The 20074-nt window shown below is 41.2% G+C and overlaps 1 protein-coding gene across 1 annotated transcript; it reads left to right on the top strand.

Annotated features, from left to right (window-relative positions):
• The first annotated feature begins 1859 nt into the window (after positions 1-1859).
• Positions 1860-16659, top strand: LOC115853710 (protein lifeguard 2-like). Its single transcript, XM_030857305.1, is given in 10 exon segments — positions 1860-2130; positions 4507-4585; positions 5300-5353; positions 6386-6480; positions 9310-9343; positions 9432-9519; positions 10864-10953; positions 12411-12458; positions 16508-16520; positions 16523-16659. Coding segments are annotated over 10 exon segments (909 nt in total).
• Positions 16660-20074: the final 3415 nt, after the last annotated feature.

The raw sequence follows: 20074 nt of genomic DNA, 5'->3' as shown, positions 1-20074 counted from the left end.
TCATTTTTGGTCTGCTTGGTACTGGTTTTCTGAGAACTATGTTCTGCTGCAAAGCGCTGGGGCAAAGCTCATCATAATCTCTTACCTGGATTTCTGGCCTCTTTGCTTCCACTTTTGCTTACTCTGGCCCATTTTCCACACTCGTGCCTCGTGTAATCTTTCTAGTCAGATCCCCATGGCCTCCCACTGGAAGACCTTCAGTGATTCCCCATTGTATTAATTATTCATTGCTGCTGTAAAAAATTACTACAAATGTAACACCTTAACACAACACAAATTTATTATCTTACAGCTCTGGAAGTCAGAAGTCCGAAATCAGTTTCAGTGGGCTAAAATCAAGGTGTCAGCAGGGCTGTATTCTTTTCTGGAAGCTCTAGGGGAGAATACATTTCCTTACCTTTTCTGGGGGGGGGGCACGGTACGTGGGCCTCTCACTGCCGTGGCCTCTCCCGTTGCAGAGCACAGGCTCCGGACGCGCAGGCTCAGCAGCCATGGCCCACGGGCCCAGCCGCTCCGCAGCATATGGGATCTTCCCGGACTGGGGCACGAACCCGTGTCCCCTGCATCGGCAGGCGGACTCTCAACCACTGCGCCACCAGGGAAGCCCCATTCCTTACCTTTTCCAACTTCTACAGGCCTCCCGCATTTCTTGGCTCATGGCCCCTTCCTCCATCCTTAAAAACAGCCACTGTATCACTCTGCCCTATGTTTCTCTTGTCACATCTTCTCTGATGCTGATCCTCCTGCCTCTTATAAGTATGGTCATAAGGACCCTTGTGATTCGACTGGGCCCATCCAGTTGGTCCAGGATCATATTCCCACCTCAGAGTCCCTGACTTCATCACATCGGCAATGTTGCTTTTGCCATATGGAGTAACACGTTCACAGGTTCAGGGATGAGGATGTGGACATCTTTGGGGGACCACTATTCAGTCATGGCTTAGGGTGAACTTGGCTTGCCAGCCCTGCAGTGACTGGCCCCCACTACTCTCCTGTCTAAACTCACTCTGCTTTCCCCTTTGAACTCCCTACTCCAGCCACATGAACTTCTTTCAGTTTCTGGAGCCTGCCCTCTCTGCTTCCTCCAGTCCTGGTCCAGGCTGATTCCTCTGCCTGAGAAAACCTTTCCCTACCTCTTCACCTGACTAACTCCTCTTCATCTTCCAGCCTTGGCTTAAACCTCACTTTCTCTGGAAGGTTTGGACAACCTTTTCTACTCCCTGCATCTTCTCCCAGACTTTTCTGCTCTCATAACATCCTCCATTGCTTCTGGCCCTGCTTATACTGCCTTTTATATTATTGCTTATTTGATTATCTTCTCTCCCAAAATGTAAGCTCTTTGAGGGCAAAGGTGACAAGGGCAGCTCCACACAAGAGGGAGTTTATTAACTCCTTGCAGAATGAATTCATAAACATTAATTTCATAATAGGATAAAAGTTATTATACTCTGCAGGTCTCATATTAAAAGTATTTGTGGGCTTCCCTGGTGGTGCAGTGGTTGACAGTCCGCCTGCCGATGCATGGGATGCGGGTTCGTGCCCCGGTCTGGGAGGATCCCACAGGCCGCGGAGCAGCTGGGCCCGTGAGCCATGGCCGCTGAGCCTGCGCGTCCGGAGCCTGTGCTCCGCAATGGGAGAGGCCACAATAGTGAGAGGCCCACGTACTGTAAAAAAAAAAAAAAAAAAAAAAGAGTATTTGTTCATCATTCATTCAACAAATATGTGTTGAGCACTGACTTGGGAAGTACTGAACCAAGGAGTTGAAATTAAGAAAAAAAATCATCTAATGTTATGAAGATGCTAAGGTTGTAGTGGTATGATCATAAGGACCTGAATAACAATTTTCCCTTTCTAGGAAAATGGACTTGGAGGTCAGTGAACCAATAGACTTTAGTTCTGGAGATCATCAACATCTGCTTCGTAAAGCAGTAGATGATACTATCCAGAGCAAGTCTGCTCGGTCCTACGGAATTTCATCTTCAACTCATGGGCCACAACAAACTCATGGGAATCCACGCTCCAAAGCTGGTGAGCGAGGGGATACCTATGTGGTAGAAATTTCAGCAGAGACCACCACAGAGGACAGCAATCCTTTATCTGGCCCATTCTCAGAAGCAGCTATCCGCAGAGGTGAGAATAAAGAAATGACCTTTTCGGAAGAGAAAAGTTCTCTTAAAATGTTTACACAGGGTGGATTGTAGGATTTAATTTTGCTTTTAGTTTTTTCCCAGTCATGCTTTACCATGAAACATGACATAGGGCTGCAATAACAGATGGTCCCCAAGTTTTCCAGGGCATTCATAAATTCATGATACACATATTATGGTGAATAACTTGTGGTTTTCTTAGGAAACGTGAATTAGTCATTGAACGTTCTTGCCTACATACAAGATGATACCATGATATTGGCTTAAGTTTTAAACAATACTAATTCAGAGCCCTACATATTAATTCTGTATAGGAAATACATTCAGCTGTAACAGAAGTCCGAAAAACTGTGGCTTAAATAAATGAGAATTTTTTTTCTTTCATGAAATACGAAGTTGGAAGGTAGGCAATTCAAGGCAAATGCTTAGGTCCCCGGTGAACACTCTGCCACCTTTATGCCTTCTTAGGACCTGGACAACTTGAAGATGGACTGTGAACTTTGAATCTCATTGCTGTCTCCCTGTGGCCCTCACCCTCTACCTTGTGGCTGGAAAGAGGCCTTCTGGAGCTCTTAGTTGGCAGCTGAGGCTGCAATGGCCATTATGACTCCCTGACATGGATGGCAGTTTGTGTTGGTTGTTGGCTCTTTTCTTGTGGCTTGAGCTTCTCATCACATGGGGCTGGGTCCGAAGAAGAGGTAGACCAGATGGACAAGCCCCAGTGTGTAAGCATTTATCAAGTCTCTATTAATCAAACCAGTGCTAATGTCTCACTGGCCAACATGTCATGTGGCCAAGCCCAGCGTCAATGTGGGAGGGCACTCCACAGGTTTTGCCCAATTTAAATTCTTACTTGTCTTCTTGTAATTGGATTGTAAGTGTTCTTTATGTATTAGATCCCTTTTCAGATACATGATACGCAAATATTTTCTGCCAGTTTGTGGGTTTTCTTTTACTTTCTGAAGGTGTCATTTGAAGCACAAAGCTTTTACTTTTGATGAAATCAATTTATTTGTTTTTTTTTCTTTGCTTGTGTTTTAGGTATCAGATCTAAAAAAATCATTGCCTAATCCATGCTCACAAAGATTTACACCTATGCTTTCTTCCAAGAATTATATCTTAGGTTTATGTCTATGATCCATGTTTAACTAGTTAACTTTTGTGTATGTATGATATGAGAAAGGGGCCCAAATTCATCATTTTATACGTGTATGTCCAATTGTCCCAGCACAAGTTGTTGAAAAGACTCATCTTTCTCCATTGAATTGTTCTAGTATGTTTGTTAGAAATCAATTGACCATATTTGTAGGATTGACCACAAATGTAAGGGACTATTTTAGGGCTCTCAATTCTACTTCGTTGATCTATATGTCTAGTCTTATGTGGCTGGACCACATTTAACATCTATTCCCTCACAGTCCTTGATACATACTAGACGTGAATTTAATGTTAAGTAAGTGGATATTTTAATGTAGGCAGCACACATATGTTCTGGCATTTTTATTAAGATAGCTCAGTCCTATTTCTTTGTTGTTACACTTCAAATGCACAGTAACTGCCCAGCAGAAGGACACAGTTGACAATCCTATAAGTCAACTTTAAGCAGCATTCTTTCTTTTTTTTTCTTTTAAAACTGGGATAAGGCCACAAAAAAGTAAATGGTCATCACTGGTGTCATATTCCAAGGGCTCCAGGAAAACCTGTGTAGTCAGCTGGAAGTAAGCAAACAGAGATGCCAACATGCTCTGCACTCTGCTTTGGCACGCTATTGTCTTGGAACTCCTTGGTCATACTTAACAATTCGTCAGGTTATCAAGTTTCTGCACAAGCAGGAGGGAAGGGAGTTGCTAAAGGCAGGGAGGATAGAGAGAAAAGTGGTGGAGAAGCTCTGCAAACTCCCTGCAGCCCAAGTCCCTCTGCAGAGGGGTAAACGCCCTCTCCCTCGGTAGTTCTGAGTGCATCACTGGGCTCCATCTATGCAGGGGTGCAGCTGAATCCCTAATGATGGGTTTGCAACATTCTGAGACTTTCAGGTCACTTTTGGTCCTAAGGAGGATGGGGTGTCCATAATAAGGAATTAAATCCCTGAGTTTGGTCTTTAAAATTTGGGGGCTTTCATGGATAAACCCTCAGATCTTCAATAAAATGCCTCTAACAGTCTGGACTGAGTCTTTTCCGAGAGTTCTGCAGAGCTGTATTGTTGTAACTCTATTGGCCAACTCTAAATTAGCACTCCCTTTCCTATCATCAAAAAAATCAGAGGAAAATTTTCTTTCATTAAGTGTCAAAAATAGGTAATTACATTTATATTTTTACTTTTGAATATCGTGTCATAAAAATAAGCTTTCTGTCTCCTCAGCTTTCATCGTAAAAGTGTTCTTCCTCCTGTCAGTTCAGCTGCTGATCACTGGGGCAATCATCAGCCTGTTTCTTTTCTGGTAAGTCTTTATTACTGATGTAAATTAAGTATTAAGCTGCCCATATTAATTCTCACTGAATAGCTCAATTTAATTTTTATCATTAAAAGATTATCTATTTTTCCTTAATCATTCATAGGATATAATATTTCTGTCGCTTTGTTTTTCTGAGGCAACTTCTAGACGAAGGTGTTGGTAGATTTCTGGAGTTTAACTTCCTAAGCTAAGAATTTTCCCTTATTTTGGGCACTATTTTCTTTTTTATTTTCGCCAAGCTATTTCCACAGATAAAATTGGGTAAAGGAAGAAAGGTGAGACTATGGAGGCCTTGGAGGCTGGAGCTCTGTTAAATGCAGAAGTTATTTCAGGGACTATGATCCGTCACGGCTTAAACCCATCCTTTGAAAATCTGTGTTTACAAACAAACATATGAGAATTTGATTACTTTTGCTTTGGGTACATATCAATCTCAGTATTTTTTAAAATTAAAACTTCACTAGGACATTTGCATTTATCCAAATTTCACTTACAACTTAAGACTGTGCTTTTTTGTGAATCTATTTTAAGAAGCAAGATACAGTTTTATGTTTTACTGTTTCCTTTCCCATCTGTCATTGTCAACCATTTAGGGTTTCCCCCCTTTCTTCTCATGAGGTTGTTTAACGTCTACTTAAATATTACACTAGTTAGCAAAATAAGCTACTTATTGTGTAAAACTATTATTTTTTTAACCAGGAAGGCTTTAAGAGTTTGGGTGGTCAAGAATCCCTGGTTCACCTACGCACTCTTGTAAGTATTATTGGATTAAATTAAAAGTTTTTTCCACTAGCTATTGATTGATGTCCTTATTAAAAATTAGGTAAAGGTATAACATTCTTTTTTTAAATTAATTAATTAATTAATTTTTGGCTGTGTTGGGTCTTTGTTGCTACACGTGGGTTTTCTGTAGTTGCGGCAAGTTGGGGCTACTCATCATTGTGGTGCATGGGCTTCTCATTGCGGTGGCTTCTCTTGTTGCAGAGCACGGGCTCTAGGCACATAGGTTTCAGTAGCTGTGGCATGCAGGCTCAGTAACTGTGGCTCGCGGGCTGTAGAGCACAGGCTCAGTAGTTGTGGCGCACGGGCTTAGTTGCTCCTCAGCATGTGGGATCTTCCTGGACCGGGGCTTGAACCCATGTCCCTTGCATTGGCAGGTGAATTCTTAAACACTGCGCCACCAGGGAAGTCCCAAGGTATAACATTCTTGAAATGACAAAATTATAAAGATGGAAAATAAGCAAATTAGTGGTTGCTGGGAGTTAGGGGTGTGTGTGTGTGTGTGTGTGTGCACGTGTGTGTGTGTGTGTTACCATAATGGGATGGTAGGATATCTTAATGATGAGATAGTTCCACATCTTGATTGTGGTGCTGGTTACATGGATCTGCACATAGATTTGCATCATAGGTCTATGACATAGCATTACGTATATACATGCTGTACCAATGTTACATTACTGGTTTGGGTATTCTACTTTAAATATGTAATATGGGGGGAAACTGAGCAAAGGTTACACAGGACCTCTGTTCCCTTGTAGTTTCCTGTGAATCTACAAGTATTTCAAAATAAAAAATTTGAAAAAAGAACCCACAAGCTGTGTATGGATGGCAATGAGAAAAGTTAATTTTAAAAGCAAAAAAAAAAAAAAAAAGAGGTAAAGGTAATAATCTACATTTTTGTTTACTTTATAATACTTATTATCAGATAATACATCTCTATATCTATCTACCTATAATATATCATATGATATAAGCAAATAACACATGGTTTTAAATTATCCCCAGGCCAGCATTTTTTGTTGTATTTATTATACTTCCTTGCTGTGGGAAGCTCCGCCGCCAGGTGCCTGCGAATTACATTCTTCTGGGATTATTTGTAAGTAAACCTCATTAGCATCCGTTGTCGTTCATCTCTGAAATATATTTTCATCACATTATTAAATTAATTCCATTTATTGTGGAAAATATTTCTGTGGAATAATACAGATAGAAATTATTTGTGAGACATTCTCTTGGATGAATTTTGAAGTCATAAACTTACTTATGACCTGGAATCCACACCCTTTTAACAAACTAGAGAATTTGGAGACCATGGGCTATTCCTCTGTGCCAGGAAACTTGCTTCTGAGAGGCCCACTCTGGAGTCTGGGCTACATTTCAGGAACAGTTAACCTGACTGTCCTCTGTCAGAGACAAAAAACACATTTTGCTGTGGAGAGTGAGTTCACAAATTGTGTGCAAGAAATGTAATTTTCCTTATTTTTGTAAAATTTATTTTATTTCTATTTCAATGTGTCCTGACTCTATTGCAATTGAGGTTTCTGTTTATAAATGTTTATACCAGTCAAGCCAAACCTCTTGCCTCCTGGAAGCAGTGGACTCTCTGAAACTCACTGACAATAGTATTTGCTCCTATTAGGAAAACCCAGAACAGAATCTCAGTATGATTTAGTGTTCTGGAAAGAAAGTCAGATTCTTTGCGATTGCTCCCATGAACTGCTGACCACCCTTCCCTGTGAAGATTTACTTACCAATTCACTTGTTCCTCACCTGGTTCCATATCAGAGTTGAGGTAGCTTATAAAATATGCAAAATAGGCCTTCCCTGGTGGCGCAGTGGTTGAGAGTCCACCTGCCGATGCAGGGGACACGGGTTCGTGCCCCGGTCCGGGAAGATCCCACATGCCGAGGAGCGGCTGGGCCCGTGAGCCATGGCCGCTGAGCCTGCGCGTCCGGAGCCTGTGCTCCGCAACGTGAGAGGCCACAACAGTGAGAGGCCCGCGTACCGCAAAAAAAAAAAAAAAAAAAAAAAAAAAAAAAGTATATATATATATATATATATATATATATATATATATATATATATATATGCAAAATATAAGAAGATAAGATAAATTGGTGGGGAAATCTGATGGAAGGAAAATAAAGCCAGAGGTGAGATTCGTGCGCAAAATGCATAGTTCCACGCATTTGAGTGTGATGAGCCTAGATTTGGATCTGCGCCTCCTGGTGGTCAACGTGAGCAAGGACACACGGCCAAGGATGAGGTTCTCTGTGGGTACCACACAGCGTCCAGTGTGAATTATATGTCGGGAAGAACAGTTTCCTCATGACGCTGGAGAAGACTGTCCCTTTGATACCCACATTTGGGCATTTCTTCAGCTGACGGAGCATTGAGGGGCCTTTCTTAGTTGGTGTGGATACACTGCTCATTGTCCAGGTGAGCGAGTAGAGTCTCCCAGTTCCTCCACTTAACAGCAGAGACCACACTCAGAAGGGGTGGGAGTTAAAAGCCAGACATAGAAAGACACTGGGAATCCTGGGGAAGAGACGATGGGACGGGGAGAGGTATTTTTCCAGAAATTTTTGGATGTTTTCTTTTAACTTTTTCAATAGTTCTAATGTTTATTTCAAGAAGAGATCAAAGTTATTGATCTCAAAGGAAGCTCTCATCGCCAAGGTTTTGCTATTTATTTCTAAGCTGGTAACAGCCTAAGAGAAGAAATATTATAAAAGGGAAGGTCGAAAGCAAGTACATTGTTAAAATATCATGTGTACGTGGAATAGGTGCACTTAAAAAAAAAAACCTGTAAGGTCAATAAAGACAGCTTACTTTGGTCCGTTGAACAAAGTAGAGAATCAGGCTTATCCACTGGGTTTGGGAGATCCAGAGAGGCAATCCGGGACTCCCGGGACTCCGGTTCTTTTCCAGTCTCCAATCCTGGACGTCATTAGCCAGCTGACGAAGTTCAAAGCCTCTCAGGCAGTCCTAGCACTGAGGATAGGATGTGTCCTCACATTTACTCCCAGAGACTAGAAGGTTCTTTCCTGGCTCTTGCCATGGACCAGCTAGTCTCTGGATCTGTCTCTGATGGAGCATACTACCAGCTGGGGAATGTCCTCAGGCCCTGCAGCCACTGCTGACTGTAGTTCTCACTGGCCTGCTGGCTGTCCTGGAGCCTGACTGTGGGCCTGGGCACATCCTCATAGCCTTTTTGGTCTCATCCTCCAGCTTGACTGCCTTCTGGCTCTCATCCCCTCCCTCTCTCCCTCACTGCCCCATCCCTGGCTCCATTTGGACCATGGGAACCCTCCAGCCCCCATAGGGCCCCCATACAGACCCAATGGAGCCCCAGTGCAGCCCTCTTCAGAGCCATGGATTGGCACCTACCAGTGCAGCTCCATACTTTGTAGGTGTGTCCTCCAGCTCATCCCCTGGTAGAGGTCTCAATCCTCATTCCACGTCTGAGGTTTGAAGTATTTTATTCTCATCCAAGCACTATGGGAAAGGTCAGTACAGAAACCTTTGGTGGAGCGTCAGTAGAAATAGCATATCCTGCTCTGATAAAATGTTAAGATTCTGTGTGGATGGCCCTATTTGATTAATGACAATATGGTCTACAGATAAAGCTTTTACCTTGGTTTCCCATTCCTAATTAATACATATTTAAGTCGCTGAATATGTTGAAAGTTACTATTGTGTTCTAAGAAATATTTACACATGAAATAATTTTTTCTGTCAGTCTTGGGGAGAACTATAAGGAAATGTTTGTTTCCGTTATTTATTTCCCATATTCATAGCCTGTAGCTTTGTGCGCTGGGATCATACATATTCCCAATAGCTCACTAGACCCTGCCAGAATGCACAAACCTCAAACCATCTCTTCTGGATTTTGGCCTTGGGATTCAGGCTTCTGATTCATTCTGATTTACTTCAAGGTCTGCTGCTAGGAACCGTGTCAGTGTAAGTCTTTGATACACATTTGTGTGTGTGTGTGTGTGTGCTTTTCTTTGAATGTTATGTGAACAATAATCACAGTCTCTGGTTTTAGTTTCTATAATGCCGAGGAAGTGTTATGGGCAACGGCAGGAACCGCTCTAGTGACGATATCACTCACTTTATTTGCTCTTCAAACAAAAGTACATATTATTGAAGCAGATTTCTGTCATAAGGGAGTGTGTGAATATGTTTCTTTGCCCCTCCTGACCCATTCTTCTCCCTCCTCCCTCGGGCTCTCGGCTTTCTGTGGGCCTCACCTCCATGGAGTCCTTGCCTTCAGGCTTCTGGCTTTCCTAGTAACCATGTTTAAAAAGTAAAAGGAGACAGGTAAAATTAGTTTTAATAATATATTTCATTTAACCCAGTATATGTGAAGTGTTATCATTTCGACATGTAATCAGTATAGCAAAAATATTAATGAGATACCTTACATTCTTTATTTCGAAATTCAAACCCAGTGTGTATTTTATACTTGCAGCAATCTCAGTTTGAACTAACTGCATTTCCAGTGCTCAGTGGCCAAGTGTATTGAAAGCACAGCTCTAGACAAACTTTCTTAGCAGGCATCAGAGTCACCCGGAGAGCGTGTGGAACACAGAATTCACTCCTCCTGGAGTTGCTGCTTCACAATGTCTGGCAATGGGGGCCGATAATTTACATTTCCCAGGCACTGCTGATGCTTCCGGCCTGAGAACCAGACTCGGTGACCTGGTAGATTATTCTCTTGGTGTGGTAAGGGTAGGGAGTGAAATAGGAAAAATAGAGGAATTAGGAAAACACTCTTGCAAGAAAATACCTTGGATTCTTTTGCTTCATAATCCATTCTTTTTTCAGGCCAGAAGATGAATATTCCTCTTTCTTTAAAAAAAATTCTAATCTTCCCTAGGCTGACTTGGTTACTGATTTATAGAAGCAAAACCAAAAAGCATATTAATACATTTTAAGATTACAAAAGAATAATTAATAGTAATTTTTGAAAGCTTAGTATATGTATTTTTATTGAAATATATACATACAAATGTGAAAAAGGTACCCAGTTAACATCTTTGTCTATTTAATTCCATTAATGTAGTCTATGCATATGCTTTTAAAAATATGAATGATTATGACCATACTATACTTACAAATTTACATCCTGCTTATTCAGTACATTTTTTATTAGGGAAAATTTTATATAGATACAAAGATAGAATACTTTAATAAACTCCCATGTGCCCATTACCTAGTTTCAAAAATTATCAATTTGTGGCTCCTATTATTTCATCCATATCCTACCCTTTTCTCCCTCCTGAAGAAATACAACACTTTTTATGTAGCATTTTTCAGTGCTTAGGGGCTAATGGATTTCCATGGTTCTTGGGATTAGCCAGGGGAAATGATTAGCAAATGGGCCAGTTTCTGTCTAGCGGGTACACGATGCATCTCTGAACACCTTGAAATTGCTTATGGATGATAATTTAATTGGTTTTGTGTTGTTTCCTCAGTGCGGTTTCACCTTGCTAAATGGAATGCTGTTTGTTTTACTCTTCGTACTTATTATCTATGGAATTCTCTTAATCTTCATACGATCATATGTAAGTGGGATCCCCTTTGTAAACCTCAGAGAATTGTTAGAATATAGGGTGAAGTGCTGGTTGTGTTGTTGGTCTGGATCCTCTGAGAAGCAGACACCAGATGGGTGAAACTTGCAAGGACTGTGATAGGAGAAATGTCTGTGGGAGAAAAGTGTGGCGGCAACGAAGGCTGGGAGAGCTGTCAGACCACGACAGCATATGTGACCCCAGGTTCAGGAGAGGGAAGGAAGGTGGGAGCACTCTGGATGTGGTGCCGTCAGGGGCTCCTGGAGCTAACGTGGACCATTACAGCAGTCCGGGGTCTCCCAGGAAGGTCCTGCTGCCCCCACCTGAGACGGTGAAGCGTGACCCAGGAGCAAACTACAGTGGGTTGCACCACACAGCCACCGGACCCTGGTCAGTTACATGCCCCTCCCCGTAGCTGGAGGTCTGTGAGGCCACCTGCTGCACCAGTTGTGGTAGGGGACCACTGACAGGAGGTCTGGGCATGAAGATTGAGCTCCGACCCTAGGCGACAGCTGCCCTCCCCTCAGAGGATCTTGGGGTGACAGACCCTTGTTCTAAGTATGTCCAACCTTGCTGGACTCTGGCAATTTTGAATCCTTCAGACTCCAGTTGTCAGCTGTTTTCTTACACCTAGCTCAGTCTGGAAACACTGTGCCTCCCTCTCTGTGTCACTGACTCCTGATTTCTCTCTTTCCTCCAGAACGTTCCCTGGTTAGCAGAGTGCTCCCCATGCCTCTAGGACTAGCTTTCTCCTCCTAAAGAGTGAACGCCATTATGCTTCTCAGATGTTATACACCACTTCCTTTTGCTCTTCTACAGCCAAACCCTTTGGCATTTAGGCCAATTTGTCACATATTCTGATCAGGGTTGTTCTGGTTGCAAGGAACACACACCCCTCAGACTAGGTCAAGGCAAAGACCCAGAGACTCTCATGGAGCTCCTAGGTGGGAAGAAGAGCCAGAATTCATGGAAAAGGAAACCCCACCTCCCTTTCTTGAACTGAGGTGATTGGCCATCTCTGCTTGTGTAGTAATATCTCCAGCACTAGCTAATGATAGAACTGCCGCCTGGATTCCTCTATCCTGAGAATTGATTTCTGACTGGCCTAGAGCATCTGTTTGATCCTGGTCACAGGGAAGAGGCTCTTGGTCGGTCAAGAGATTCACTGCTGTTGGAGTGTTATCATCCACCTCTTGTCAATCAGCTCTAGCAAGGCTGTGTGAGAGTCACTATGTTCCCTGAGCTGAGGGGAGGGCACATTCTCTTGAAGAACTATGTGGATGGGGCTTGCTGAATGGAATTGAGTGGATGCTGTTCACTATGTTCAAGAAAAGATTCTCTCCACAGCTTTGACTTTCTTAATATCTTATCTAACAGCAGTGACCTAAGTGATCCCCTGAGTTGTTCCAAGTCTTACTCTTAATATACAGTTGTTTCCTTTCTTTTTGCAGTGGTTGCATCTATTGTATGCTGGACTTGGTACTGTGATCTTCTCACTCGTAAGCGCATTTCTCCCTTTCTTTGACAAAGAGTATGGTATGTGCATTGATGGGGCCCTAAGCCCTCTGCTAGGCCTGGAGTCAAGTGGAGTCAGTAATTTACTGGAAAGCTCCCCAGGTCACTTGCTCCTTCCTCTGTCTTCTTGTCCTCCTCCTCCTCCTTTTTATTTTTTATAAAGACAATTCTTTTTAGAGCAGTTTTAGGTTCTTAGTAAAACCAAAAGAAGAGTACAGAGATTTCCCATATACTCCAGCCTCCATACACGCATGGCCTTCCCCATTATCAATATCCCCCACCAAAGTGGTACATTTATTACAATGGATGAACCTACATTGACATATCATAATCACCCAAAGTCCGTAGTCTACATTAAGGCTCACTCTTGGTGTTGTACATTCTATGGGTTTGGACAAATGTATAATGATATGTGTCCATCATTTTAATATCATACAGAATATTTTCACTGCTCAAAAAATCCTCTTTGTTCTACCAGTTGATCCCTCCCCATCCCCAAGCCCTGGCAACCACTAATTTTCTTACTGTTTCCAAGTTTTGCCTTTTCCAGAATGTCATAGAGTAGGAATCATACAATATTAAGCCTTTTCAAATTGGCTTCTTTTACTTAGTGTTTGCACTTAAGATTCCTCCATGTCTTTTCATGGCTTGGTAGGTCATTTCTTTTTAGTGTTGAATAATATTCCACCATCTTGATATAATATTCCACCACCACAGTTAATTTATTCATTCACCTACTGAGGTGAATCTTGTTTGCTCTCAAGTTTTGGCAATTATGAATAAATCTGCTATAAACATCCATGTGCAGGTTTTTGTGCGGACAGATGATTTCAACTCCTTTGGGTAGATACCAAGGAGCATGTTCACTGGATCATACAGTAAGAGTATGTTTAGTTTTGTAAGACTGTATTCCAAAGTGGTTGTAATACTTTGTATTCTCACTAGCAGTGTATGAGAGTTCCTGTTGCTCCATGTCCTCACCAGCATTTGGTATTGTCAGTGTTCCAGAATTTGGCCATTCTAATAGGTGTGTAGTGGTATCTTATTGTAATTTTTTTTTTTTTTTTTTTTGTGGTGCGCCGGCCTCTCACTGTTGTGGCCTCTCCCGTTGCGAAGCACAGGCTCCGGACGCACAGGCTCAGTGGCCATGGCTCACGGGCCCAGCCGCTCCGTGGCATGTGGGATCTTCCTGGACCGGGGCACGAACCTGTGTCCCCTGCATCGGCAGGTGGACTCTCAACCACTGCGCCACCAGGGAAGCCCTTATTGTAATTTTAATTTGCATTTCCCTGATGATATATGATGTAGAGCATCTTTTCATATGCTTACTTGCCATTTGTATATCTTCTTTGGTGAAGTGTCTGTTAAGTTCTTGGGCCCATTTTGTAATCAAGTTGTTTGTTTTCTTATTGTTGAGTTTTAAGAGTTCTTTGTATATTTAGGAGAACTGTCCTTTATCAGATATTTCTTTTGTAAATATTTTCTCCCAGTCTGTGGCTTGTATTATCATTATCTTCACACTGTCTTTCACAGAGCAGACATTTTTAATTTTAATGAAGTCTAGTTTATCCACTCTTTCTTTCATGGATCATACTTTTGGTGTCATATCTAAAAAAATCATCACCACACCCAAGGTCATCTAGGTTTTCTCCTATGTTATCTTCTAGGAGTTTTATGTTTTACATTTAAGTCTATGATTCATTATGAGTTATTTTGTGAAAGGTGTAAGATCTGTGTCTAGATTCATGTTTTTGGCATGTGGATGTCCAGTTGTTTCAGCACCATTTGTTGAAGAGACTATGTTTACTCCGTTGTATTGCCTTTGTTCTTTATTCTGTCCTGTTGATCTATTTGTTTAATCTTTTCACCAATACCACACTATCTTGATTACTGTAGCTTTATAGTAAATCTTGTTGTCTGGTAGCATCAGTCCTCCAACTTTGTTCTTTTCCTTCAGTATTGTATTGGCTATTCTGGGTCTTTTGTCTCTCCATGTGGTTTGTCAATATCCACAAAATAACTTGCTGGGATTTTGATTGGGATTGTGTTGAATCTATAGATCAAGTTGGGAAGAACTGATATTTTGTAAATAGTGAGTCTTCCTATCCACGAACATGGAATGTCTCTCCATTTATTTAGTTCTTCCTTGATCTCATTCATCAGAGATTTATAGTTTTCCTCATATAGTTCTTGTACATATTTTGTTACTTATACCTAAGTATTTAAGTTTTTTGGATGCTAATGTGAATGGTATTGTGTTTTTAATTTCCAATTTCACTTATACATTGCTGCATATAGGAAAGTAATTGACTGTTGTATAGTAACTTTGCATCCTACAACCTTGTGATAATTGCTTATTGAACCCTCAGATGCTCCTGGGGCTTCTAATCCTGACCAGGGCTTCCCTGTGGGCTGTCTGTCTCTTGCATGGTGTCCTGAGCCCTCTTCCCCTGGGGTTGGGGGGAAGACAGCTGGATCCCATCTCACCTTACTCTCCCACTTTCCTGTCTGCCTTCAAACATATAACCTCACCTGAGAGGTGCACTCCTAACCGCCAATACATGAAATGATTAGGAGTCATTATCTCTCTTGTAAGAAGAAATAAGATAAAGTCAGGGGTTCTTGGAGGGGAGGAAGAAAGAAAAGCACTTTTCCACAGAAGGACTCCAGGGTGACAGATGGAGGCTAAGAGCAAGGCTGGAAGCTCAGCTGCTGGAGGCCTTTTTTAAAGGATGACCAACTGTCCTCATTTCCCTGGGACTGAGGGGTTTCTGAAGACACACAAAAGTCCTGGGCAAACTGGAATGGTTGGTCATTCTAGCTTTTTCTGCCACAGAGTTATTGGAATCAGACATAGGGAGAGGGAGGATAAGTGGGAAGGGACTTAGTGGTCCAGGTGAAGCAGCCGCTTTGGCAACCCCCAGACTTGGGTTTGACTCTCTTCTCTGCCACCTGCTACAGTGTGATCTTCCCTTCTTGGAGGCTCTGTTAACCTCACCTGCCTCAACTGGGTCATTCCCATATTACATGAGATGACATCTATCATGAACTGATACGAGGCTACCCAGAAGGTGCCCCATTCTTTTCCTCCTGTTTCTTTCCTCCCTTTCTCCTCATTCTTAGAAGGCTGAGTGGGAACCAGGACACAGGGAGAGCTGATACCTGAATTACTTGGGACAGGTTTCCCTGTAGTGGATGTTGTTCTAAAATGGATTATTTTAAAGAGTCTTTAAAACCCCAAGAATTCTTTGTAATGCCAGGGTTGACCTGTCTGATGCGTCTGCCTCACAGCACTAGACTCTTAGTCTACAGGCTGGATATAAAGACCTGAGGAGCAGCTTGTTTTCTTTTCCTCCTTCTAATGCACTTGTGCTGCCCACATCTGCTCACTTTGCAACAAACACAAGGGTGAGAGGGCTCTCTGACTTTTTTTCTTGATGCTTTAGAAGCTCATAATTTTACCTACTGCAGCTGAGCTAAAACATTTAATTGGGGTTTATTTAACCATATGAGTCTTCTCATTCTATTTTGAAATACTGACATCGTCACAAAGCCATCTCCAATGTCAAGTTTTGAAAAATGCTATCACCCAAAGGAAAGTTCAGAATTATTGCTGTGGGTGAATCTAAATGTTGGGGAACCATCTTTATTTTCATTCTTTTTTTCAGTGAGAACACGTGGGAAAATCACAAACACAGGGCATTTTGTAGTTTCTCTCTGTGTCCAATCTGCCCACCTGGTCTACATCATTGGCTAAAGGCACAGAGCTTTCTGGACTTGGAAGGAAAGGAAAGTAAGGCTCACATATTTGGTCCCACTGGCTTCAGGAGAATGAAACACTTGCTTTAATAGATAAAGCATAAACTTGGGGACATCATGAATGATTGAGGCTGTAAGAATAATATCTATAGCCACAAATTTACTCTCTGTGATGTATTTACTGATGGGAAATAATTTTTCCAGATAATTTTAGGATACTTATTTGATAGAAATGTACAACTTAAGTAGCTAATTCTTCTTTCTTTTCTTTAAGTACTTGGTGATGGATGGGAGGTGATGGTGGGAGGGCGCCATCATCATTCTGACCTGGACCCTGAAGAGTATGTTTTTGCTGCCCTGAACATCTACATGGACATAATCAACCTTTTCCTTTTTATTTTGCAACTGATTGGACTGGGACGGTAGTCATACGGCCAAGCCTGGCTCGTGCTGAAAAGAGGGAAGGAGGGATGTCTGTGAAGACATACAGAGGTTACCACACCATAAGCCCTTCTATTTTAAAATACTTAATTTTTTTGTCAAATGACAGTGAGCATTCAGTAAATGTTAGCTGTAGCTGTTAGATATTTTTAGTTCCACTGTCACATTGCAAAACTTTCTGGCGGACGTTTCTGATTTTTATAAATTCAAAAGGTGAGCTACATAACTACATATTTACAAACATTTGTAAGATGCTCATTACTTTGTGGAAGTTTTCCAGGCACTATTTAAAGCTGTAAGCAACATCCCTCTACGTGAATAAAACTGATTACTGAAACCCATATTTACTCCATCCTCTTCTCTTGATTTGGACATTTGGTGGGAATATTTTGGCATCTGACTTTTTTTAAGAGTAAGAGAAACTATAAAGAATTCTGCCTTTCTCTTGGATTCCAGAGTCAGACTGGAGAAGTAAATTCTATCTTGGGAGATCTCTGTTTCTATCCCAAACTATCTGTGTGCTCCAAGGGGAGCCTTTTGGGTCTGAACCACTTCAGTGTCTGGCAGGAAGGTAAGAAGGGGCCATTTCCAGCATGGATGAATTGTGCAGGGGGGAGGATGGGGAAATTAGATGAACTCTTCTGGTCTCTCTAGTATTTATCATAGAGCTTTATTTCAAAATTTAACTGAACATACAGATCTCAAGTAAGACATATGGACTTAAGTACAAACAATATAGTCACATACATCTACCTGACTTTTTGATTACATATTTCAGATTAGCCATATCTCCACTATTTTAGTAGAGTTTCTTTATTGTGTTTATGATCTCTTATTACTACCAGTAAAATCCTGAAGATGGGCGTAACCTCTGAAATGTGAGCAAGTGGAAGAGAAAGGGACTTTTCAGCCACCCAGCAAAAAATCTAGGAGGACCCTCTAAAGCTCCTGGGTCAGGATATCTTAAAAAACATCACCATCTGTACATACACCTGCCAAAGTCATGGTGAATTAATTCCATACAAGAAAGCAAATTCAGCTGGGAAGCTTGAGATTTTGCATATTCTTTTGGCATCAAGACAACCTTCCTGCATATAATAGGGACACACTGGCCAATCTGTTTCTCCATTGAAGTTTCTGCCATCCCCACACCACATTAGGCATTTCTCTTGTCTCAGCAATGCTCCCAGCCACACACAGCCCACTGTGAGTCTACTGTATGTGCCATCATATAGCAGTGCTGACTTGATTAAAAGAAATTCTACTGCTTCTACGACAAACTTTTGATTTCTGCATTTAGTAAGGACTCTGAGAAAGACATACCTTTTACGGTCAGTCTATCAAATGAGTAGATTACTTTGTTCTCAGTGACAGAAATTCACCTTTTGAGAAGAGAGTCCATGATTTGAAAATCTGTCAGGAGTGGTCCCAAATCCAGTGATGGGTAGCACATCTGTAAATCAATCCAAGATGTCCATAATGGGGCAATCGAAACTTAAAGAAAAAGAATCCATAGAAAAATTTAGGTTATACTTTCTATAATGCTCACAAATCCTGGGCCTATAAGTTACTTTTTTTCTTATCCCAAATGGGTATTCCCTCATCCAGCTTTAGGCATGGTTTGCTGAGCAAATCTATCTATACACAAGTGGACCCTAGTGAAACTACTCATGTTAAAGGCTAGTAAGCAGTTAGCCATGGCCTTTTTAAAATCAGTATGCCACTTTGCACTCATAGGTTCAAAGAATATCAATGGCCAAAATGCTGTGGCATATGTTTGACATTACTATCAAGACGAATGTTGGCAGTTTCAGTATCTTTTGCTTAATCAAATTCCTTGAAACAGATCAATCAACTGCTGAAGATGTCATCAATGGTTTCCAAGTCGTAGCACTATTGATAGCTTGTAATGCACTAAGATAACATTTATCTGATTGTTGCTGTAAAGCAAGGGTCAGCAAACATACGACACACACCAAATTTAGCCTGCTATCATTTCATTTTTTAAAATTTTGTTTTGAATTATAGATTCACAGGACGTTGCAAAGATAATTCAGAGAGGCCATGTGTACTCTTTACCCAGTTACCCCCAATGGTTATCTCTTACATAATGTACAATATCAAAACCAGGATACTGACATTGTGTACAATATGGATGTATATTTCTGTCATTTTATCACATGTAAATTCATGTAACCCCCATTGTAACCAAGATACAGACAGTTGCATCACCACAAAAATGTCCCTTTTTCTACCCGTTTATAGCCACACACATACACCTCTCTTCCCCCCAACATCCCTAACTCCTGATAACCACTAATTTGTTTCCATCACTATTATTGTCATTTAAAAAATGTTAAATGGATGAAATCATACAGGACGTGACATTTTGAGATTGGATTTTTTTCACTCAGCATAATGCCCTTGAGATCCATCCAAGTTGTTGGAATTTGTGTCACTAGTTCACTCCCTTTTATTGCTGAGTAGTATTCCATTGCATGGATATATCACAGTTAATCATTCCCTTACTACAGGACATTTTGGTAGATTCCAGTTTTTGGCATAAAGCTGCTATGAACAATTGTGTGCAGGTTTTTGTGGACCTAAATTTTCACTTCTCTGTGATAAATGTCTAGGAGTGCAAATGCTCGGTCATATGGTTAGTATATGCTTAGTTTTTAAAGAAACTACTCAACTATCTTCCAGGGTGGCTGTATCACTTTACATTCCCACAGGCAGTGTATGAATGACCCAGCTTCTCTGCAACCTTGGCAGCATTTGGTGTTGATGCTACTAATCATTTTAGCCATCCCGATAGGCGTGTAGTGTCTTGCTGTGATTTAAATTTGTATTTCCTAATGGATAGTGATGTTAAACAACTTTTCATGTGCTTATTTGTTTGCCATACATCCTCTTTGGTGAAATGTTTCTTCATGTCTTTTGTCCATTTTATATTGGATTGTCTGTCTTTTGTTTAGTTTTGAGAGTTCTTTATATATTCTATACGTGTGGTTTGCAAATATTTCCTCCCAGTCTGTAGCTTGTCTTTTCACCTTCTTCATTAGGTCTTCTGCAGACAAAGCTTTAAATTTTGATGACGTCCAATTTATCAATTTTTTCTTTTATGGATCATGCTTTTGGTATCAAGTGTACTTTTTCTTTTCCAAAATAGTTTTAGCTGTTTTAGTTCCTTTGCCTTTCCATATTTTTAGAATATTTCTAAATTTTAGAATTATCTATAGCTATAAGAAAATGTTGCTGGGATTTGGTAAAGTTGCTGCCAAGCAATTGAACGAAACCCGGGCAGTCTGTGAACTGAGACACCCCCCCACCTCCCACTAAGCCAGTGGCTTTGCTTTAGGCAGTGAAGATATACACAAAATATCCCCCAAAGGTAGCT

Source organism: Globicephala melas, chromosome 9, assembly GCF_963455315.2.
Source record: "Globicephala melas chromosome 9, mGloMel1.2, whole genome shotgun sequence".
NCBI lineage: Eukaryota > Metazoa > Chordata > Mammalia > Artiodactyla > Delphinidae > Globicephala > Globicephala melas.
Note: the sequence above shows the minus strand (reverse complement) of the source record. Positions and strands in the feature narration are given on the sequence as shown.